The sequence below is a fragment of the Anoplophora glabripennis genome, unplaced genomic scaffold (assembly GCF_000390285.2).
Source record: "Anoplophora glabripennis isolate ALB-LARVAE unplaced genomic scaffold, Agla_2.0 scaffold2, whole genome shotgun sequence".
Taxonomy (NCBI): domain Eukaryota; kingdom Metazoa; phylum Arthropoda; class Insecta; order Coleoptera; family Cerambycidae; genus Anoplophora; species Anoplophora glabripennis.
The window spans coordinates 1908150-1933175 of record NW_019416325.1 but is presented as its reverse complement, the minus strand read 5'-3'; the positions used below and the strand labels follow the sequence as shown (position 1 = coordinate 1933175).

The 25026-nt window shown below is 34.3% G+C and overlaps 1 protein-coding gene and 1 non-coding gene across 2 annotated transcripts in view; both read left to right on the top strand.

Annotated features, from left to right (window-relative positions):
• The window catches only part of LOC108916123 (tyrosine-protein kinase Dnt-like), a 58369-nt gene that overhangs the window by 10134 nt on the left and 23209 nt on the right, over positions 1 to 25026 (top strand). The window contains exons 3-6 of the mRNA XM_018722326.1: positions 11226 to 11338; positions 13765 to 13892; positions 20065 to 20233; positions 23713 to 23938. Of these exons, the coding sequence (XP_018577842.1) occupies positions 11226 to 11338; positions 13765 to 13892; positions 20065 to 20233; positions 23713 to 23938 (636 nt within the window). The remainder of the gene's footprint in view (positions 1 to 11225; positions 11339 to 13764; positions 13893 to 20064; positions 20234 to 23712; positions 23939 to 25026) is intronic.
• Trnal-uag lies at positions 19575 to 19654 on the top strand. Its single transcript has one exon. It is a non-coding gene; the product is annotated as a tRNA-Leu (tRNA).

Below are 25026 nucleotides of genomic sequence, written 5' to 3'. Positions count from 1 at the left end.
GTTCAAGAAAATTAAGACAAACATTTTTTTTAGTTAGAGTAAATCTGACAAAACCAGCGTTTTCAGCGAGTTCGAAAACGTATATTTGGCTGCTTTTATAAAGGTTTTGGACACTTTCATATTTTGGTAACTTTTCCTACAGAATATACATAAACTATAATATAGCTCAAGAAAATTAGTACAAAATTTTTTTTTAGTAAGAGTAAATCTGACGAAACCAGCGTTTTCAGCGAGTTCGAAAACGTATATTTGGCTGCTTTTATAAAGGTTTCGGGCACTTTCATATTTTGGTAACTTTTCCTACAGAATATACATAAACTATAATATAGCTCAAGAAAATTAGTACAAAATTTTTTTTTAGTTAGAGTAAATCTGACGAAACCAGCGTTTTCAGCGAGTTCGAAAACGTATATTTGGCTGCTTTTATAAAGGTTTCGGGCACTTTCATATTTTGGTAACTTTTCCTACAGAATATACATAAACTATAATATAGCTCAAGAAAATTAGTACAAAATTTTTTTTTAGTAAGAGTAAATCTGACGAAACCAGCGTTTTCAGCGAGTTCGAAAACGTATATTTGGCTGCTTTTATAAAGGTTTCGGGCACTTTCATATTTTGGTAACTTTTCCTACAGAATATACATAAACTATAATATAGCTCAAGAAAATTAGTACAAAATTTTTTTTTAGTAAGAGTAAATCTGACGAAACCAGCGTTTTCAGCGAGTTCGAAAACGTATATTTGGCTGCTTTTATAAAGGTTTTGGGCACTTTCATATTTTGGTAATTTTTTCTACAGAATTAACTATAGTTCAAGATAATATAGTTCAAGAAATTTCGGACAAAATTTTTTTTTAATTAGAGTAAATCTGACAAAACCAGCGTATTCAGCGAGTCCGAAAAGTATATTTGGCCGTTTTTATAAAGGTTTTAGGCACTTTCATATTTTGGTAATTTTTCCTACAGAATATACATAAACTATAATATAGCTCAAGAAAATTAGTACAATTTTTTTTTAGTTAGAGTAAATCTGACGAAACCAGCGTTTTCAGCGAGTTCGAAAACGTATATTTGGCTGCTTTTATAAAGGTTTTGGACACTTTCATATTTTGGTATTTTTTCCTACAAAATGAATAAACTATAATATAGTTCAAGAAATTTCGGACATAATTTTTTTTTTTAATTAGAGTAAATCTGACAAAACCAGCGTTTTCAGTGAGTTGGAAAACGTTTATTTGGCTGCTTTTATAAAGTTTTAGGGCACTTTCTTTTTTCGGTAATTTTTCCGACGGAATATTGTACATAAACTATAATATAGCTCAAGAAAGTTAGCACAAAATATGTGGACGTTTTTATAAAAGTTTTGGACACATATATTTTGGCCATTGTTCCTACGGAATATATTATACATAAACTATATAATATGACTCAAGAAAATTAGGACAAATTTTGTTTTTCAGTTAGAGTAAATCTGGCGTTACCAGCTTTTTCAGCGAGTTCGAAAACGTATCTTTGGACGTTTTTATAAAAGTTTTGGACACTTTCACATTTTGTTCATTTTTCCTGCGGAATATACATAAACTATAATATAATTCATGAAAATTTTGGAAAAAAAAAAATTTACTCTTAAAAAAATTTTTTTTAGAGTAAATTTATTACAGCACAAACGGTTTCCTTACGAGGTACACAGGGTGTATGGTAAAGTATAAACCTATTTAATCAGTTACTTTGATGCAATTTTAGCTTCCTTAAGAGTTAATGACCTTCAAAAAAATTTTTCTTAATTACACAGGCCAACAAGAAAAAAATTCCAGAGATCAGACACTACGTTTCCGAAGGCATTAGGCGCCCTGAATCCGAATCTGGCCTCAGAATTGATCCATCACCCTAGGTTTCCGAGATATTCTAACCTAAAAGTGCAAAAAACACGTATTTTTGCTATTTTCAAGGTTATGTAACTTGGCGAAAAAATTTTTTTTCTCAAAACTGAAAATATCATTGGAAACTACTATCTTTCCCCTTCAAAACGCATTTTTTTATTTGTAAAAAGCTTTATTTTTCGCGGAGATATCGTCGATTAAAGATGATCAGTATAGCTTCCTTATTAAACCATGGCTATAACACAATATCACTAAGCGCTACGAGCCTTAGAGGGCTCGCAGCGCTTAGTGTTATTGGGTAATAGGGCTTGAAGTTAACCTTCCTGACGATTAGGGCTCACAGCGCTTAGTGTTGTGGGGTTATAGGGCTTGGGATTAACCTTCCAGACATATAGGGCTTGGGGTTAACCTTCCTGACGATTAGGGCTCGCAGCGCTTAGTGTTATTGGGTTATAGGGCTTGAAGTTAACCTTCCTGACGATGAGGGCTCGCTCCGCTTAGTGTTGTGGGGTTATAGGGCTTGGGGTTAACGTTCCTAACAATTAGGGCTAGCAGCGCTCAGTGTTATGGGGTTAGCCATGATGTAATAATATAGCCATACTGGTCATCTTAAATTGACGATATCTCCGCGAAAAATTGAGCTTTTTCTAAATAAAAAAATGCGTTTTGAAGGGGAAAGATAGTCGTTTCCAATGATGTTTTCAGTGTTGAGAAAAAAATTTTTTTCGCCAAGTTACATAACCTTGAATATACCAAAAGTACGTGTTTTTTGCACTTTTAGGTTAGAATGTCTCGGAAACCTAGGGTGATGGATCAATTCTGAGGCCAGATTCGGATTCAGCGCGCCAAATGCCTTCGGAAGCGTAGTGTCTGATCTCTGGAATTTTTTTTTTTAATTTTGTCGGCCTGTGTTATTTTTATTAGTTACTTGTTGTTTGAAAGCCGCTTACTTGTAATAAATAATCGATTACTTTAGACAAATACATCATTTAATTACTTTGTCGGTTTTAATATCGACAGATATATTAACTTTAGAGGTTACGATTTTTAAACTATCTATATAATAAGTATTAAATATTATATTAGTTATGTTTTTAGAGAATGGATACTAACAGTTTCGAGTCGCTCTATTGAAATTGCGGGCATATATTAGAGAAGAGGTGTTTTGAGAACTGTTTGGTTTCGCAAAAATGATGATTTGAAGAAACCTTGTTCATTTCGCGGAGCCCATTGTGTGAGAGTGGCAAATTTTAATGAAACAAGATAACGAACAGTTAATTAAAAAGGAAGCAAATTAGCGAAGTAAAACAATGAAAAATGAACAGGCTGTTTACGAAAACCACTAACGGGGGCCCATGGGCGTGGATTTGTTTGCAGTTCCTGATTTTCAGGAATATTCCTGAATGTTTATCCGTTCGCAAGTCAAAGAATAATTAATTGCCTAGTTCTCCAGAAATTGGACGGGCAGAACGACAGTGGTTTGAGCTACGGTTGCAATTTCCGGCAAGACCTCGACCAAGCAGCTAGCTACTTTATTTAACCAACCTAATTGCTAGGGGCAACAACATGGAAATGTTTCCTGCGAGTTCCTCATACACACACTGTCTCCGGATCGATCCTGGATTAAATACTTGAGCCCGTGGCACTTTTACATTTCGAATTATCAGTTATAATTCCCCTGCACTCTCTCAAAAACCCCTTGTTACTTTTTTATAATACGCTTACCGATGTTTTACTTACCCCTATTTGCCTTCCGCCGTCTAATTGCGGATTTTCAGGTACACGGGCGTAGTTGAAACTAAAATATTAATCTCCGAGTTTGGATTACTAAATCGATCGATCATTCCGAACGTCACAAACACCAGAGGTTAATATAGGGTAAATAAAATTTAATCGATAACGGGAATAAAGGGTCTAACGCCTTCCGGTGTGGGCTGGAATTACCGACAAAAAAAAAACGTGCGTGAACGGAATCTGTTCGGTCGGTAAATTCCAGATTGATAAATTTTTTTAATCGCGAAATACCCTTTAAACCCCTTATCAAACATAACGATTTTATTTTCAATTCGAAGCAACAAAAACTCTCGGGGAGGTCTAAAGGAGCACCCTGTACATTAGCGTTTGAGATTCACAATACCTTTCTTAATTAGCCGGGTGAAATTTATCACTGCCTATGCTTTGTCCTGTCCTTTAATTTCTTTGCCTTGCGCTACTCTCAAATTTACTCCAAGGCAACTAATTAAAGGTAATTAACAATCCTGTATCTAATTCCACCCTGCCAAAGTGTTACGACGTCTTATAATCAAACGGTAGGAATTTAATTAATAATTGGTGCACCGTTTACATGTCGGGACGTGTTTACAACGGATTTTTCCCCCGTTACAAGCTATGGCTTCGCGATGTTTTCGGTTTCCCTTAGTATAAAATATATTTGCTGAAAATATATTGTTTATTTGGCTAGTTACGTTTATTTATTACAGCCAAATGCAAAGTTATACTTAATAAAAAAATAATTGCAGTTAATATAACTGCTTTTCAAGCGTTGTGGGTCAAAAAATTACACACTACCTCATTTGTTATATTGACGACACACTAGGTAACGTACGTAAGTAAAGGGCTCGCTTTTTTCAATTTAACCTTGAAATGACCTTTAGACGACCTCTAAATGACCTAATACAGACAAACTAACCTCAAATCTTAACCCAGCGGCCTCAAAATCCTACACAACAGGTGGTTGGACTTGATTGCTCGGTTTTTCTCAATTTGACCTTGAAATAATCTTGAAATGACCTTGAAACAACCTAAAAATGGCCTGATACAGACAATCTGACCTCTAATTGACCTTGATCCTGACTAGGAACGAGGGGGGGGTGGGACAAACACTAGACCTGCAATCCGAATAACACCGAAAGAATATTTTATCATTTTTTACCGCAGTTTCGAATTCGTCCTTCGGGGTAACGACACGCCGACAGTAGCGACGCCGCAAGAGGTACGTAAAAATGTAATCCATCAATAAATGTGGCAAACGGCGGTCTACATCGATCACGTCAGTCTGTAAATTTCTAATTCTGACCAATTTTCTTTTAATGGCGCCGGAGTAATTGACTGTTTCAAAATCCATTATCTCAAAGGTTAGACAAAGGGCTTGGGATTGAAAGCCCATAAAGATACAACGCGGTTAACAATTCAGATATGCGTAGTCGGGAATAATTCGTAATTAAGCCCACAGGACGTATTGAGAAGATAAGTATTTATCGATTCCCGCAAATGTGAAATTCAATTAAACAATTGGCCGTAATGGATACGAGTATTTCACTTTCCTAAAATCAGTTCCGGTCTTAATAACAATACATAAAGGGTTAATTAATTAATATAATTAATTTGTGGTTTTAATTAATAAAATAATTTGACACACCCGATGTTACAACTCTTTTCACCGATCTGTAAACACATTTGGGCCCGTCTCAGCCAATTTCTACGAACTAACATAACACAAATGCTTCACCATAACACAAATGTTGTCTTGCTTCACTATAAATTAAAACGATATCCATCAACTCCGAGTTGCTATACACGTAAGCGGTTTTTGACTCTTAAAAAATTAATGTAAACACTATCGCAAAAATGTTAATACTTAAAAAACTTATAATCACTCTGTATATGTGCACGCTAGATCTATCAGACATCATTTTTCAAATCATAAAAACCTCGTATTACGGTTGTTCTTCAGTACAGTGAAGGTAAATAACGAAATATTTAATTTGTCGGTGCGGTTTTGGAGAAAAGTATATCTACCCGTTCCCACAAGACAAGGAGAGTTATGCGGAGTTCCTCCTCCAAAGGAATAGTAAATTACACGTCAAAATCTAAATCGATTTCTGGACTCCAGTAATAAATTTCCAGTTTATAATTTAGAAATCATCCTCCACATAACAAGCGCCTGTGTGAAATGTAGATATATTCCCGAGGTACCTTACAATTAATCATTTCGCTAGTAGGTAACAGATTAGCAACTAAAATTCTCCAGGTAGTTGAATTTAGAATAAAGCGGTACCAAGATTTATTCCTTTACAATTCGTGGGAATTATAGAAATTAATTATATTCAATTTTAATTTAGACAAGACTTAACCGCCTTTAGAATATTATTTACAATAAATAAAAAATAAATAAGATTAATTTATTATCACACGCTTTTCAAGCAGCAAACAATGATTATTTTTTAAAGGTAAAAGTATTTTCATTCAAACCAATGTCTTAAATTCAATCTTTAATTCGCTACATACAAATAAATTATTGAATTGCCTCTAATAAACCTTATTTCTCCATCACTAAATTATTGCTCTTGTAATTTTAATACACAGTTGTGTGGGTTCTCATCGTTATTACCGCTTATTAAATTATTATTTATCAGAAGGCCAAGTCGACGATTTTTCTAGGAATTTCCATGGAACTTTGTTTTGCGACGACTTTCCATTAAACTTTTCAAGTACATTAATTAAAACATCTCGCAGCGAATTGCCACACGTCGCCATGTGTGCCACTGCGCCATTCTGATTTCAAAGTAGCGCTGATGAAACGGTTACCATGGGTAACCAATATAACATAATCGGAACTGAATGCGCTCAACCGAATCTACAATTTTCATTTTGCATTCGTTTACAAGTGAACGGTGTTGCTCCCTAAATGTCTAATTGGGGATCGTTCGGCTGCAATTTTCTTTGAAAATCGCGTTTAATTCTCCCACCCCTGCTTCTTTCCGGCACAATATAACTCGACTTTTGAGAACTTACGTTTGTATGTATATATTCCCCTGAAAAATTTTCGTCTTCGATTTCACGCCTCCGACAATTTCGCGGGGTCGTAAATAGCAACTGAATAAACAAAACCGATAACAGACGCTGCTGCGGCCGTTTTAAAATGTCAAGTTAATCGCATACGATTGATCAAATGAAGCCAAACAACCTCCGGCACCTAATAAGAGCAATATTTCGAAAATATTAACAAATGACAGCAATCTTTTACTTGTATTTTCCAGTTTAATAATTGTTTAATAATTGTAAGTCCATATTTATTTGTAGAAACATCTCAATTCGGTGTCAGAAAATAAAAATAAAATTGTAACATTCAATTTTCGAAAAATTATTTTTTAAATTTTAATAAAAATAATCCACATATTCGGTGTGAAAACGCTCGCATCGAGGAGGCTGGGAGATTTCCGGCGTACCGCTTTGCGCGAATTATTCTGAATAAATAAAAAGGTAACACTTGAACGGAAAATATTTCCTCGAGCCCCCTTACGCCGCACGAATATAAAACGCCATCTTGTTCACCCGTCTAATATTATATCTTGATTACTTCACAGTTTTGTTGCTCATTAAAGGGCCTGTCTCAAAGCGCAAAGTGTTACATGGAAACGTCATTAAATGAGTTCCAGGGCTACGTTTAGGGGCGCCGACGGGTTGTTTCCAAAACGAAAAGAAAGGTTAAAAGGAAATCCGACAAGTAATAATATTCAAAAACAAACACTTTATATTTTCTTTGAGCCGAGATAGGCTATAAGGTTTCCACAGAAGGAAATTGGACTAGTAAATTGCACGGTGTCGATTCCGGCACACGGACGGTGCTACCGGGTAGCGAACAGGACCAGTCACCCCTTAAACATTATTGCGATGTAGATGTAGAAGAAAATATTCTTATAAGCAAACGTAAAATTAAAACCAAATAAAATTTCAAAATTCAAAACGAACAAACTGAAAAAAAAAACGTTTATCATAATAAAATTATCGATATGTTTAAGTCAAATTTTCAAGTTTTTTTTTTTATTTTCTGATTTTTTATTTTTTTTTATCATCGATATAAAGTAATTGATCATACAACAAACGGAAGGTGGGTTTTGGAATATTAAAGCAATCCTCCTCAAGGGCCTTTAGGTATGTTTAGGAAAAAAAAAATATACTCGGTATTGATTTGAAAAAGTACAAAAAAAATGTTTTTTTTTGCTGTTTTGGAAAATCAACGCCTACTTTGCAAATATTGCGAAAAGTACCAATGTCTGTAGGTTTTCTTTTAGCTCAATACATGCCCATGAGGCCTGTAAATTTTGAAATCGATCGGTAGAACCGTTTTCCGTTCACGAATCGTCAAAGTATTACAAAAAAAATTGAAGGAGCAGGTTTATTGCACCTTAAATATCATTTAAAGATGATTAGAATAAAAAAAAATTGTTTGCGTTATTTTCCTCAAAATTTCGCGTTAAATGCAAACCAAATTTCGTAAAAAAAATTCAAAATTTTGAAAAAAAAATCAAAATTTGTTTGCGTCAATTTTTTTACATTTTCATATTTGATAAGCAATCAATGTAAAATTGTGAAAGGATTAACGCAAAAAGTTTTGAAAAATTTGATTTATTTTCAAAATTTTAAATTTTTTGTCCAAAATGTTTTTCGATACTTGAGTAACAAAATTTTTTTGCGTTATTTTTCTCACAATTTCGCGTTAAATACTCGTCAAATATCGGAACATTTGTTAAGTAATCAATGTAAAATTGATAGAATAACGCAAACAAATTTTGAAAACTGAAAATATTTTTTCAAAATTTTGAATTTTTTGTCTAAAATATATATCTACCTATTTGTTTTATTCAATATATGAGGAACAAAATTTTTTGCGTTATTTTTCTCACAGTTTCGCATTATACTCGTGAAATGTCGAAAAAAAAATTTCAAAATTATGAAAAAAAAATCAATATTTTCTAAATTTTTTTGGGTAATTTTTTTTATATTTTCAGATTTGATAAGTAATCAATGTAATACTGATAAAGTTTAAGGCAAAAAAATTTTGAAAAATTTGATTTTTCTGCAAAATTTTGAATTTTTTGTCCATTAATTTTTTTTTGATACTCGAGTAAAAATTTTTTAGCGTTATTTTTCTCACAATTTCGCGTTAAATACTTGTCAAAAATCGAAAAAAAAATCCAAAATTTTGAAAAAAAAATAAAAATTTTCAAATTTTTTGCGTCATTATTTTACATTTTCACATTTGATAAGTAATCAATGTGAAATTAATAAAGATTAACGCAAAAAAATTGTTATAGATTTTTTTAAAAAAATTTTGAATTTTTTGTCCATAACTTTTTTTTTCGATACTTGAGGAACAAAATTATTTTGCGTTATTTTTCTCACAATTTCGCACTAAATAATCGTCAAATATTGAAAAAAAATTTCAAAACTATGAAAAAAAATCAAAAAATACTCGTTAAATATCGTAAAAAAAAATTCCAAATTTTGAAAAAAATCTAAATTTTCAAAATTTTATTTTGCGTTATTATTTAACATATTCACATTTGATAAGTAATCAATGTGAAATTAATAAAGATTAACGCTAAAAAAAATTTGAAAAATTTGATTTTGTATCAAAATTTTGAATTTTTTGTCCAGAATAATATTTTTTTTCGATGTTTGAGGAACAAAATAATTTTGCGTTATTTTTCTCACAATTTCGCACTAAGTAATCGTCAAATATCCAAATAAAAATTCAAAACTGAAAAAAAAAATTCCAAGAATTTTTGCGTATTTTTACATTTTCACATTTGATAAATAATTAATGTGAATTTGCGTTAAATAGTCGTCAAATATCGAAAAAAAAATTCAACATTTTGAAAAAGATCAAAATTTTCAAAATTTTTTTGTTATATTTTTGCATTTTCACATTTGCTATGTATTCAATGTGAAAAAAAATGTTGAAACATTTGATTTTGTTTGAGAAATGAGAAATAATCGTACAGAAAATAAAAAAAACGCAAATTGAAGCTGAGGAATCAGGCTGAGATTGATTAAGCCAGAAAAAAAAATTTCTGAGCACACGGGCAGTTTTAAAAAAAAAATTGTAAAATTTTGACTGCATTATTTCTTTTAATGGCGAGAAGAGTGATGCTAAAAACAAATTTTCCTCTCAAGATTTCAAAAGTAGAATCTGCTAGCTTCAAGATGCTTTTTTCATCTCGACCATTATTTACGAAGTTACACCCTTTCAAAATCACTAAAAAGTTTGGAAAATTTTCTGCTCTTTTAATTACACATATTGTTTTCTAAGTGTAGCAACAGTCGGTTCGATTTATCCTACAACCCGGCGCACAGGGTCACCCCTAAATCAAAATGATGTTTTTTTACCGATGATGCTAAAAGAATCACGTTTATTTAATTAAAATGTCACCACCAGACCGAATTGACGCAAACGATTCTTCTTTGTGATTACTTCCAAAAAAAAAGGCCCACTGGTAGAGTATAAAATTGTACAGTAAAAATGTTTTCATAATTTAGTGCATTTTAGGTTTATTTAATTAAAACATTACCAAAGGGTTGAAATTATATAAATTTTTCTTCTACCCGAGCACTCGTAAAAAGAGTCCATTGGGGTATGAAATTGTACGTTTGAAAGGGAGCTCATGCAGAAAAAAAAGGAATATTTTCATAATTTAACAAATATTTTCATGCTGTCACGTTACATTTCGTCCGAATGCTACTATTCGAGTATAAATACACCTTTGTGCTGGAAAAGATTTTGTATCCGGGAAAGCAAGGGTCAAGGAGGGAAAATCTATCAACTAATAAATATATCCATTTCCGTCAAACAATTTCTGTCGCGCTCATGTAACCCGACGTCTACCCGTACCGGCGGCTTACACAGGGAGAGGACGGCAAGCCGCATTGACAGATCTTGTTCCGCAAGGGGAAACAGAAGTTGAAGACAAATCTAGACACTTCAATGACAACGAACAACTTTAATTGAATACCAAACATTCCTGCCTCAACGTGGAATAGATTCCTGATATTTATTGAGTCTACCGACGCTAATCGAACAGATGGCGTAAAGCGAATGAAAACATTTTTGGTCATTTATTTGACAGCAGGCAGAAATCCCGATCCCCCAAGGGCCCCTCGATTATTCAACTAACAATAGAATTACGATCCGAAGATTCCTTGAGTGCGGAGGGCGCGGCTATTATTATTTACACATTCATTTTTCAATTTCGAAAACCACGAGTCGCCACTGAATTTTTTCCTGTAATTTCGTAAATAATTCGAACTGTTTCCCAGACATTTATTGTGCACGACAAGAAAAGTTTCCATGTTTACATTTTTTATTCCCGTTCTAGGAAACACTTAATTCTGCAGCAAAGCATCCTTAAAAACGCGACCGGCGAAATAAAAAATGTATACTACCAATTTTCTATTCTATTCAATTAGTGACGTAGATCAATAACTCTCATTGCCGTTGCGTGATTTATCTGTAGAGGTTTTTACCCCTGACTACGTTTACCATTTACCGATATTGATATTCCAGTTGCCGTACGTAATAGCAGTGAAGTATGGACACGGAGGAAGAGGAGCCCTTCACCCCCCTGAGATGAATATTTCATCGACTGGTGTGATACCGACATATGTGCAGACATTCAGGTTTGTACGCCACTAACTTCATCCCATCCAATGACTGCGAATAATTATATCCTCAGATGTATCATTTGCATGCATAAAATAAACGTTGGAGTAAACTTTTTCTTTAAAACGTATTTTAACAATTATATAAAAACGTTTAAATTTCAAAACGTTAACAGTAACAATTATAGAAAAAACGTTATATAATGTCCTATGTTTAATTACAGTCTTAACTGTATCAATTGTATGCATTGCGTAAACGATGCACTGAATGTGCAACTTAAAACGTTTAAATTTCAACGTTTTAACAATTTATAATTATAGAAAAAACGTTCCACGTGTAGTTACATCCAGAACTATATGAAATAACTGGTATTAAGTAAATGATGCACTAAATGTTTCTTTAAATAGCTTAAATTTAAACGTGTCAATAAAAACGTCAATGAAGACGTTTAAATTTCAACGTGTTAACAATTTATAATTATAGAAATAACGTTGTACGTGTAGTTAAATTCAAAACTGTATGAACAAATTTGTATTAAGTAAATGATGCACTAAATGTTTCTTTAAATTGCTTAAATTTAAACTTGTCAATAGAAACGTTGAAATTGAAATGTATCAATAGTTAAGAATTATATAAACATATCTTACGTTTAATCACATCCTTAACTATATGAATTATATGTATTACGTAAACGTTGCCCTGAGTATCTCATTTAAAACGTTTAAATTTCCATGTGTTGAAGGTTAAGCGATCTACGTTTAATTACATCCTTAACTATGTGAATTATTTGTATTTCGTAAAGGTTGCACAAAGTGTTTCTTTAAACTTAATCGTGTCAATAAACCGTTTAAAGTACAATGTATCAATAGTTAAAAATTAAACAAAAATATCCTAGGTTTAATTACATCCTTAACTGTGTGAGTTATATGTTTGTAAACGTTGGATCAAACGTCCTCTTTAAAAGGTTTAAACGTGTTACAGTTAACAATTATAGAAAAAAATCTACGTTTGATTACATCCTTAAATGTATGAATTATTTGCATCAAAGCAAACGTTTCAGTAAATGTATTCAATAAACGTTGAAATTCCAAGGTATTTGTTGTGTTAACAATTTATAATTATAGAAAAAACGTTCTACTTAATCTAGAACTGTAATTCTATGAGTAAATGTTACACTAAATGTTTCTTTAAATTGCTTAAATTTAAACGTTTCAATAAGAACGTTTAAATTACAATGTATCAATGATTATACAAACATATCCTACGTTTAATCACATCCTCAACTATATGAATTAAATGTATTACGTAAACGTTGCCCTGGGTATCTTATTTAAAACGTTCAAATTTCAATGTGTTAAAAGTTAAGGGATCTATGTATAATTACCTCCTTAACAGCGTGAATTATTTGTATTTCGTAAAAGTTGCACAAAGTGTTACGTTAAACTTTAAAATGTCAATAAAACGTTTAAATTACAATGTATCAATAGAGTTAACAATTATACAAAAATGTACTACGTTTAATTAGATCCTTAGCTGTGTGAGTTGTGTTTGTAAACGTTGCATTAAGCGTCCTCTTTAAAACGTTTAAACGTGTTACAGTTAACAAGTATAGAAAACATTCCACGTTTAATTACATCCTTAAATGTATGAATCATTTGCATTAAAACAAACGTTTCACTAAATGTTTTCAATAAACGTTTACATTCCAACGTATTTGTTACAAAAAACGTTTAAATATCAATGTTAATAATTAAAAATTATATAAAAAACGTACAAATTTAAACGTACTGCATAATAAAGAGTGTTAAAGTGCAATATATTCAAAAGTCTACCATCAGTGAAATACGCCTTCAATTATTCTGTTTAAATTGTATTTCGACTATAAAAAACAATCTACGTTCAATTGCATTAAATAAACGTTTAAATTACAACATGTTAATAATGATGCAAAAAACGTTGAAATTTAAACGTACTGCAGAACAGTGTTTAAAGTGCAATATGTTCAATCGTCTACCGCTCAATGAGGAGCGTCTAAGTCATTGTGTGCATGTGACTCCTGAATAGACAGTAGCTGTCAATGAAAATTATTTATTACCGATTTCGGTATCGATTAATTGAAAAACTGAAATATGCCTCCTATTGTTCAGCTTAAATTGTGTAAACAGCATAGTTTTCATAAACGCTGAATCACATATGGTAGAATACAAACCGAACAATAGATATAATGATACAGAAGGCATGAAATTGTGAAGTAGATAACAATGGTTTCAAAATATATTTTTTTTGTATTTACTTGTTATTACCTACGTTACAAAATTATCACTAATTTAGACATATCGCCGTCGTAACTAACATATGAGACGCTACCTAACTTTATATTAAAAAAAAAAACAATATGTTTCCTCTTTGTGTGGGAGGCAATAAAAGTGTTTGTGTTTTCCAGCATAAAACTGATGTGTACGGGTCTGAAAAATGCCGAAATCAAAGTGGAGATTCATCTACATGTCAGCACGCACAAACACAGGAATGCTACTATGTTGAAATTTAGGAGGAACAAGATATGTCTTAAAGGTAACTGTCCGCTTCCCTTGAATTATTAAAATATTTTATTACTTCCACCGTAGCGACCGACAATGTGAACATAAAAGTATGCGACACTGGTAACTATAAAACGTATACTTGTGAGTAAAATATTTAAATGTAGTCACTAGAAAATACAATCCAACTTTTTTTCGATTAGATTAGATAACTTTTCCATTACAGCGAGATGATAATTTCAAAAGCGATGTACTACAGAGTGTTTTGTTGTTCCGGCCCGTGATATTTCGTACATTTTAAACGTGACCCATGTTTTCTGAAATGAAGCTAAATACAGTCGGCGTGTGAATAAGTGATAATGCAAGAACCAGCTCCATTACTTTTACAACCTTGTAAAAGTTTTATATAAAAATATATAATTCAAGTACCCTGCTAAGGGCACATTAGAGAAGTTATAAAATAATACCGACATCCTATAAAAACCAGCTTTACTGCAAATTGATGCTGAAGGGGGTTTCCACCTAATTTTATACGTCATACCGAATACAATCGATATCATATTTAATGTTTGTGTAAAACCACCCCTTAGCGGAACTTCTTCATATTGCCCAGACTAATCGGGTAGTTGGGGTGACGAAAATTAATTGAAAACATTAATGTGCTCGGCGGTAACACGCCTATTAAAGTTATACTTGACTTGTATTACACCGAAATGATAGGGCGGTTCATTAAATACATCAGACCAGGCCAACAACAGTTTATTGAAATCAAATAGTTTATTTGTTTAGTTGAAATAAACCATTTATTTATTACAACCAAAAGGTTCTATTAATTTATTAAAAATAACAAAATAACAATTTGATTTCTTTTAATAAACAGGGAAACTGAATAAATCAGACGCATGTCAGTATATTGCAATCAAATGGTTTATTTGATTAGTTCAAATAAACCATTTATTTATTACAACCAAATACAAGGTTGTAAGTAATAAATTAACGTTAGCAGTTAATAAATCTTGTATAATTAAATTTATAATAAGACTTGGATTTATTTAAAATTACGACAATAAGAAATTGATTTGGTTTCGTTTAACAAATGGTTTATTTACTACAATCAAACGCAAGGTCCTTACTAAATATATTAATACTGGAAATTAATATATGTTGTATAGTTGAATTTACAATAAGGCAGCTGCGTTGGCAATTTTGATTTATTAAGCCTCATCAGCGCAGTATTGCATGGAGGATGTGTATTTAAAGTGTCGCCCGACTTCATTGAATTTTTAGTTTTCTGGGAATAAGTTCGGCATGTGTGCGAGACTGGGTAAATCAGTTGTGTCGCTCTTCACTCCAAACCTTGCGAGTCCAAGGCCCTACGTCGCGGTAAAATATAAAACATCACAGGGAAATGCCATCGGTGCAGTCCCTAACCAGGCGGATCCAGTCGAAATTGTGGAGGGTGGTTAATCCCCCCCCCCCCTCCCGCGCTACAAAGAAATTTCTTTTCAGCCTCTCATGTTACGTACCGCGATGTTAAAGTTGAAATTTATTCTATACTTTTGAACAGCACATTTAATGGAGATTTAGGGCCAACTAAACACTACTTAGAAGAATTTGTTATTCAGATTCGGAGGTGCGCGCAAAAAAAGCTGGAACGCATTAGGTAAGGCCCCGCGTCTCAGCAAAAAAAAAGCGTAAGCGGGCAAGGATTTTAACAGATGTGTACGATAAATGGGAACGGGAGGGTAGAATTTCATGAGGAATTTTCAATGTCCGTATACTTTAGAGCAGATATTTTCCACAAAGCTAAAATAAACCAACCATGATTATTAGTTGATAGCAAAACCTCAGCACGTCTGGATCAAGGTTAAATGAAGGTCAAATTTCGGTTTTTGAATGATATAACAGAATCAAGGTCAATTAGAGGTCAGATTGAGAAAAAGTGCATAAAATTAAAGGATCTCGGAGTTTAGGTTTTTTTTGGGTCGCTGAGTCCGAACCGAAGGTTAGTTTGTCTGTATCAGGCCATTTTAAGGTTGTTTCAAGGTCATTGACGGTCAAATTGAGAAAAAGCCGAGCAATCAAGTCCAACCACCTGGTATACAGGATTTTGGGGTCGCTGGGTTAGAATCCGCGGTTAGTTTGTCTGTATCAGGTCACTTAAAGGTCGTCTAAAGGTCATTTCAAGGTCAAATTGAAAAAACCGAGCAATTAACTTTGACCGCCTGTTATATAGGTTTTTGAGATAACTGAGTTCGAATCCTTGGTCAATTTGTCTGCATCAGTTCATTTGAGGGTTACTTCAAGGTCATTTAAAGGTCATACCAAGAAAAAAGTCAATAAATCGATTACCGTTTTTGAAGTCTCTAAGTTTGAATCCAAGGTCCGTTTATATGTTTATCGGTCGATAGCCGCACGGCTTAAGGCGTCAGTACTTAAATCGATGTGTCGAACTGCCCGGGTTTCGAATCCCGCGGCCGGTGACCGTAAATTAACTATACCTGTACGGAGGATTGGCGCTCTCTGTGCAGGTATGGTAGGGTGGAAGAATGTTGGCTTGGGTCAATGTGAGAGATTGACACCGGTTGGCATTTGACCACCCCCCTAATTAATGAGGTTTTCCAGGTTTCCCTCATTCCTGCACTGAATGGTGGTTAGGGCCTACCAACATAAGTCGTTCCTGGGCGCAAATGCGGCCTGCGTAATAATAATATGCCGCCTCCTCTCCCGCACAAGTCTCCGACTTCTGGGCTAATTCTCGTAATTAGAATGAGGAGTAGAGATATCATTATTATTATTATTATGTATCAAATCAGGTTTAAGGTCATTCCAAGGTTGATTTGAGAAAAAAGACGTTTTCTGGTAGGATTAGTGAGGGGTGATTTTGAACCTCCCTGTATTTCACCGAATCTTGGAATCTAGAAACTGAACTGACCATATTAACTTCTTAAAAACTCCTCATACTTCCTCATACTAACCCATATTACCTCGAATCAACCCATATTCCCCCATAAAACGCTGTATTTTCTTATGCTAATCCATTCTACTCTATAACCATTTTACCATATACACGCATATTACTCCTTATAAACAAATATACCCTCATGCCTCCTGTATAACATGTGGTCGGACTTGATTGCTTGGCTTTTTCTCAATTTGACCTTGAAACGACCTTGAAACAACCTTAAACTGGCCTGATACAGACAAACTAACCTCCGATTCGGACTCTGCGACACAAAAAAACTAAACTACCAGATCCTTTGATTTAATGCACTTTTTCTCAATCTGACCTCTAATTGACCTTGATCCTGACTAGGAAGGAGGGGGGGGGGGGAATATAAATAAAAATAAATTTGTTTCTTTAGCAAAAAATGAAGGGGGCGGAAAATCGGCCTAATTGACCCTCCAGCATTGTGTTGACCTGTTGGTGATTATCTGGAGGTCATCTAAAGGTCGAATCTGAGATTTGAATCTACCGGCTGAAATTTCCGCTTCGAAACGAGACGTCGGGATCTCGAACTAGTTGACCTCTACGTTTTTTGGGCCGCTGATCACGGATCCAATGTCCACGTGACCCCAGCGCGTCTAGATCAAGGTCAAATAAAGGTCACTTTCACCAACGGGTCAACATGTACTTGGACGTAAAATTTCCCGCTCTTTCGGAATCCTGGGTCAAAAAAGTTATATCATTAAAAAAAAACGAAATTTGACCTTCATTTGACCTTGATTCAGACCCGCTGGGGCCACGTGAACATCGGTTACGATTAGTCTAAATGCTGAAAGAACAACTGCCTAAACTGGGACTAGACTTAAAATATTTGGAAGAGTGCTTTTAAAAATATGGATACGATCCCTTTCGTTACTGACACAACTTTTTAATTTATAAAGGCAGAACAAAAGAATTTTATACGGCACGGCGTCCAATTACGGAATACTTTATCCGAGTTTTGCGGAGTTATGTGTCGGAATTAATATTTAAATATCTATATATTTCGCATAAATCTGGCGTCAATTAAATTGCGATTTGGAGGCAAAAATATATAAACGGATTTTATACAATGGCCGGGCGTTTAATTTCGGAAGATTCTGTATTTAATATCCGGTGAAACGCGGTTCGGTGGACGAGAGTATAAATAGATTCCATACGGAACGTAATCAAGTAATGAAAATCAATTAATTCAGCGATCACAATTAAAATCCAAACCCCACAGGCCCAAATAAATCACTGGCGGCGACACGGTGCAGGTATTTTTCCGCAAAATTGTAAATTGGACAGCGAATACGATTACGCCGGGAACATTGTCATGACGTAGTGGCGCGTAGGGAACAATAATGTCGGCGACGTTATCATTTTATTTAGTTGACTGCGGAACAAATCCGATCTGACGGCAACAAGTGTTTTAACACGGCAAAAGGGGTGGGCATGTGCGTGAGAATGAGAATTACAAATAGGAAATGCAACCACTCCCGCACCCCCCTTACCGGCGGGCTCCGCTAATTGAGAAAACTACTTCGGCCCGAGTGTTTACTCAAAGAAAGGAAAATATAGGGCATAAACTGCCATTTTTTTATTCATCGTCAGCGCCCACGTTGATGGGAACTTCAAATTATTCATCCACACACTTAGATCTTCAAATGTGTTTTTCTCTTCTAAAAAATATTGAAATTGGCCTTTACACCCTTATTGTATTAGATTAGTTAGTTTTGGTTCTGTCACATATGCAGAAGTGTTAAGTTGAAGAATGCGCGCGCAGGCAAACGGCGCACAAACATAGCCGCACTGGGCGATTGGGCCATAAATTTCAGTTGTTTACAAATTACCTAGCAGTGCAATGCAGCAATGCGAAATATTATTACAACATGGCATTTTGGAGACCTTTTGAAATGGAACAGAACGAAATTTACCATCAATATAATAAAATGGTTTGAGGTCATAAATAATTAAAATATGTTGTTGTTAAAATGAACATATAAGAAATTTTGTGTAAATTTTTTTACATGCGCGTTGTTTTTTAAGTTCCGGGAAAGCGATGTTTATTCAGGGTAATCCGCCGCTACTGTTCTCATGTGGGATATACGCCGGTAACGATGTGTATATTTAAGTGACGTAAGTTCCTTCCGAATTACAGCAACTTGTTTTCCCGTTCCTGGTTTACTTTTTCGGCCCAATATATTGTTTTAATATCCGTTCCCGGCGTCTCCGCTTTTCCTATTAGGCCGCACAATAAAAAAGACCCGCCTAAAACATCGCCTAAATGCCGTTTAATGAGGGGTTGGGATATTAAAATTTATACTGGCATTTAAATCCGTGTCTCGAGATTGTAAAAGCATAATTACAAGGTACATTCGCCCGGAATTACAAAACATTTTATCCGCCGCCCCCTTGTACGGGCTTTTTCTATATTCGAATATCATCTCAGGTGTCACGATGAAACGTTCCATAAAACTGCCTTTTAAAAAGGTCGGAATGAAATTATTCCAATGCGTACCTAATCCCAGCACAAATTCTTGCTTCGGAGAATTTTATTGCTTTATCGAAGATGCCAGCGAATCTTTTAAGCAAGAAAATCCGCTTTGTTACACGGGAATTCTGCTCAAAATTACGTTTTCTATGTCTTGTTTTAAAATGACCCATAATTCGAATCTACTGCTAAATAATTATACTAAAAGTATTGACGCTGATTGGAAATAGTTGTGTAAGGTAATTTCGATCACAGGCAGCGTGGCCGAGCGGTCTAAGGCGCTGGTTTTAGGCACCAGTCCGAAAGGGCGTGGGTTCGAATCCCACCGCTGTCATGTTTTTTTTTTTAATAAATACCAGAAGTATTTTCCGTAACAAGTGGGGGAAGCTAGAAGTATAATTCACTGATACATTTCCTCTCGAACGTAAAGAATTTTATCTGTAAGTTGACAGACTTTATCGTCATCATATTCTTAAAGATCCTTCACTCCTCTACAGCACTTAATCAATTAAGAACCGAGGCGATTCTTCCATTTGTTTCGGTTCAAAAAGGGCCCGCTATTGCATAATCTTATAGGAGCCGGCTGACTAGAAAATCAAGAGTACCCGGTAGTTCGGGCGCTCAATCAATCTGTTGCTATGAAACAGTGACGCGAGCGCCCGGCAAACCTTAAAAATACCTAATAATTTTCCACCGGAAAACGAAGACGTACATTTTAATTTACCAGACACGATTTGTTCTCAGGTATTGGCAATTCCCGGAACGACTCCATCCGTTTAGAGTCCGGGTCCTTCGGTGCCGCCACCGGATCCCTGTACGTGGCGGTAGCCTGTGCGCTGGCCATGATTACTTTGGTTGTTGTTACGACGTCGGCTGTTTGTATAAAGAAGAAGGCCAGGGCCCAAGAACCCACGTAAGTATATTTACGTCCTGTGTGCAGTGAATTATGAAGCAATTGCACTTACAATGGCTGGAAAATTGAATTTATTACAGTTCCTTTTCTATTTCTACGAAAAATCCGTTAATAAAAAAAAACTTGCGCAATCAGCAACTTACCGCTGCCTTCAAAACCGGCCTAAACAATCTTAGCTTAAAAAAAAGAAAGCTGCACTTTTTGATTTCATTTTGCCATGATCTCGTGTGGTCCGGGGCTATAGGCCCCGTAGCCCTCCTCCATAACCGGAGCCTGCAAATACATTAGCGACAAAAGGCCAGAGCCGCCTTTGAAATTTGTTTTAAATTCGTACCGCCCTTTTTGTTCGTGTTGCAGGAATGCGTTTCGCAAAAACATTGAAATAAAAAGCTCTAAGCTGAATAATGAAATCAAATTAAGTGTTATTTTATGAAACTCTACGAGATTTTAAAGGGATTTAAACAATCCACTCGGCTCGCTGTTTTTACCAGGCGACGTAATTAAATTATTTTTGTCCCTGCTTCAAATATTTATATATATAAAATATATATAAACATGAGTATGATGCACTATTACGCATCCAGTAATTTACAAACAATTAATTTCATATTTTCATATGCCTGTAAAAGAACTGAACCGTTTTATTTGGTTCATGACAAAAAATGACGCGGAACGAATACACATACGATAAATCCATTTACAAAATACTCGTAAATCATAATATTCATACACATTTACATAGGGCGAATCTTAAACGTGTACCTACAGCAGAATTCGCCGCTACAGGGCATCAAAGTTGACAAAACATTTTTTTATCAAATGACTGAAACGCCTTGTATTGTTTTATTAAAATTTGGCACGCTAGGACTTCCTTATAGATGTCACTTTATCACATGGTAAACGAAACAACAGCTACCAGGCAATTTTTTAGCATTTGACCTTGAACTGACCTTCTCGAGGCCACGAAAACAACTTAAAAATATATTTTCGGGCATTAAATTTCCCGCTCTTTCCGATTCCGTTGTGAAAAATAGGGGTTCCTATTTAAAACACACTCCGACCTACAAATGACCTTGAAATGAATCTCAAGGTCAGAGCTAGTTGTACAGCTAGGTGACCCCCATTGTCCTGAACCATTTTTCCGCATCTCGCTTAGGTACGGAGAAATTTAGATACATAGATTAAAATGGCCCACCCTGTATATACAGCTTTGGGTCAATTAATTTTGCTATTAGATCATAATTAATGCATTTTCGATTCAAGCTTGGGATATTACGTCATTTTAAAAGTAATTTATTTGATAACAGAAATAGCCTGTAACGGACTATTCTCAGATTTGACCTTGACAACCTTGACATTCAGTTTCAAAGTCAAGCCAAGATCAAGTTGAACATATTAAATAAAACACCCTATTTTTTATGTCAGCAGTCCATAGAGAAATTGTTTCAAGCAAAATTCGTAGGATTTTGAATGACAAACTAGATAGTGACCTTGGTTTGACTTAACTGATTAGAATCGGTCTCCAAAACGAAAATTATTGTCAAAATCATACTATTTTAGTTTAATAAATATATTTTTCACCTTTCTTTTTCCTTCCTAAATTTTCGTAACGGAAAATATAACTTTGCTCCTGTAACCATATACTTATTAATTTGTAATAAATAAATGGTTTATTAGAACGTAATAAATCGTTTGTTTACATATTATAGACTGGAATTTGTTTGTTTTTCTGTATCTACAGGCGTACACGGTTATTATGCGACCAGCAGGAATTAGAGAAACGTCCCATCTACAACCGCAAAAAGTTGCTAATCCTTTTCGTAAAGTGGCAAATGAACTTTCCACTCTATTTTAAATTTCGGCGGTGATTACAATTCCATGCAGGCTCGGCTTATCTATAAAGTTATGCCGAAGTTAAACTCAAACAGCTCTTAAATCAAAATGTCAGACCGCTTAAACACTTTGTTGATGGATTCCTTAGGTATTAAAACTACTTTGCGATATCTTTCCCATGGAGTATTATATCTTTAATACAGATTGGGGATTTGTTTCTCTTGCGGAAATGGATTGTCGCTGTTTTATATACGGTTCAAGTCGAGATTATAAGGTGGAGTGAAAACGGCTCGAGAACAATAACTATTATTCTGCTACTTACCGTTTATATTCTCCAACTACTTTCTATACTTTGTAATACAATAAATTTGCACAAAATAGTGTATTTGAGTAGTGGATCGATAACAATATTCTACCCAGCAACAGTTGGAAAACTTATATTTTCAACTACTTTTTCCATACGCCTGAAGAAAATGTTACTTTTATATTATGACTGTCTTATTTTGTCTATAGATCTGTTAAGTTAATAATGTCGTTTTCCATTTTTTTTTATTAAAACATTTGCAAAATATATTTCATTTTAATATATTTGACCTTGACATTAAGTTTCAAGGTCAAACCAAGATCAACTTGAAAATTTTAAATAAAACACTCTATTTTATGTCAGCAGTCAATAGAATATGACAATGGGTTCAGATTTTGTTCCCTTTATGTCTTTGCAGGTCATTTGAAGGTCAAGCCCATTTTTCCCTGAATAGCTCGACAAAATTGTTTCAAGCAGAATTCGTATGACTCTGATTGACAAATTAGATAGTGACCAATGAGATATCATGACACGATTATGCTGGTGAGCTTGGATTTCACCTTGACATTAAGTTTCAAGGTCAAATCAAGGCCATCTTGAGAATAATAATAAAACCCAATATTTTATGTGAGCAAGCAATAGAGCGCCAGCTTTTACATGAAAATATAGGTTTCGAAAATTTTTCCTATATGTTTTTGCAGGTCAATCAGAGGTCAAACGCATTTTTCTCTGAATAGCTCGACAAAATTGTTTAGTTGAGTAATTCTATTAAATTCTATTACTTTTATATCAATTATCTTTTGTGTAAACTGAGTTTGACCTTCAAATGACCTGCAAGATCTCTGATCCCAAATTCCGACTTAAAATCTGATACTGGCACAATGGCTGGCATAAAAAATAGCAATAGCAATTGATATTAAATTAACCTTAGTTTGACCTTGAAACTTGTGGTGAAGGTCAACGAGTTATTAAGAGAAAAATTAATTTGACCTTCAAATGGGCATCAAATATACGGTGTCTATTTAATATTTTCAAATGACCTTGGTATGACCTTGAACCTTAAGGCCAATGCCAAATCCATCCTTGATGTCTTACAAACTTTGATCCAAAACTTTTTGTGATATGGCTCAATCCCGAAACGCCCTGTATAAAATAACGATCTAAAGTTACGTCCACACTACGCACTGTTCGTTAATAGTGCAGATTAACATCTTAGCAGTGCCGAACGAAGTCTTAGGAACCCAATTACACTTCAAGTCCATCTTACAGGACTTGAAGGAATTTGAATTAGTTCCACCCCTAGGAGAAAAATCCGTATCTAAACTAAGTCGCCCTCTTCCAGCTACATGACGGCGCTGTACGACAGCAACCCCCACATGTTCCTGCGATCGGCTTTGGGAAGACCACCGAGTGCCGAGAGTGGAAGCTATGCAACGATTGCCAGCGTCCACAAGGGCCCACCCTCGCCATCGCCATATGCGACCAGCGACGCGTGCCAATTTTACGCCACCAGTGACGCATGCAGAGTGTCGTATTATGCGTCATCACAAATCATGTTAATCTCTCAGGTTCGTATGAAGTGCCAGGAATAACCTCAATTTTGTATGGGTACGGGCGGCCTGTAAGCCTGCATGCGCATGAAGGCCCCTTTGCACGTACTTCAATGTTAAACTAAATAAACGCCCAGTTATCTAAGCTGAAAATCACCATAAAGCATTTTCTTTCTGAGATTGCCATATTCTTCTTACATTTTACACTTAAACTGAGCGGTGTAAATTCACATTAATTTACTTCAAATATTGTGAAAATACTACCTATATATTACAGAAATAATTGTGGTTACACAAGCCGCTTTGACGTGAAAATTTACAAAAGTTATACTTTTCTGTAAATTTCGTGTAAATTTCTTGTAATTTTACACTTAGAACAATGTAAAAGTACAAGGAATCATCTTCCCAATGTGTAAATTAGAAACGTGATTATAAAAACAAATTCGATTGAACTGAAAATTTACAGAGCATATATATTTTTTTGTAAATTTAATGTAATTTCTTTGTAACTTTACACCGAACTACCGAGATGCTGCAGAATTACAAGAAGTCGCCTAAGATTATAGAAACATAATTACATTCAATTGGAATTTACAGAATACTTTTCGGTAAGTTTAATGAAATTTCATTGTAATTTTACACTGGCGACTGCTGTTAAATTGAAAATATTCATCTTCTAAATGTATAAAATTATAAATATGATTATAGAATTATAAATTCTAATGAATTGAAAATTTACAGGGAATACAAATTTTTCTGCATGTTTAATGTAATTTCCTTGTAATTTTACACTGACCACTGCTGTGAAATTGCAATCAGTCATCTTCTCAATGTACAAAATTATAAATATGATTATAGAATTATAAATTCTAATGAATTGAAAATTTACAGATAATATAAATTTCTGTGCATGTTCAATGTAATTTCCTTGTAATTTTATTTCACACTGACAAAGGGTGTTAAATTACAACAAGCCCCTTCTCTTTGCGAATAAATTATAAATGTCATTAATTAAACATAAATTTCATTAAGTAGAAAAATTTACAGAGAATATACATTTTCCTTAATTTGATTTCATTGTATTTTTAACCAATAACAGCTGAAAA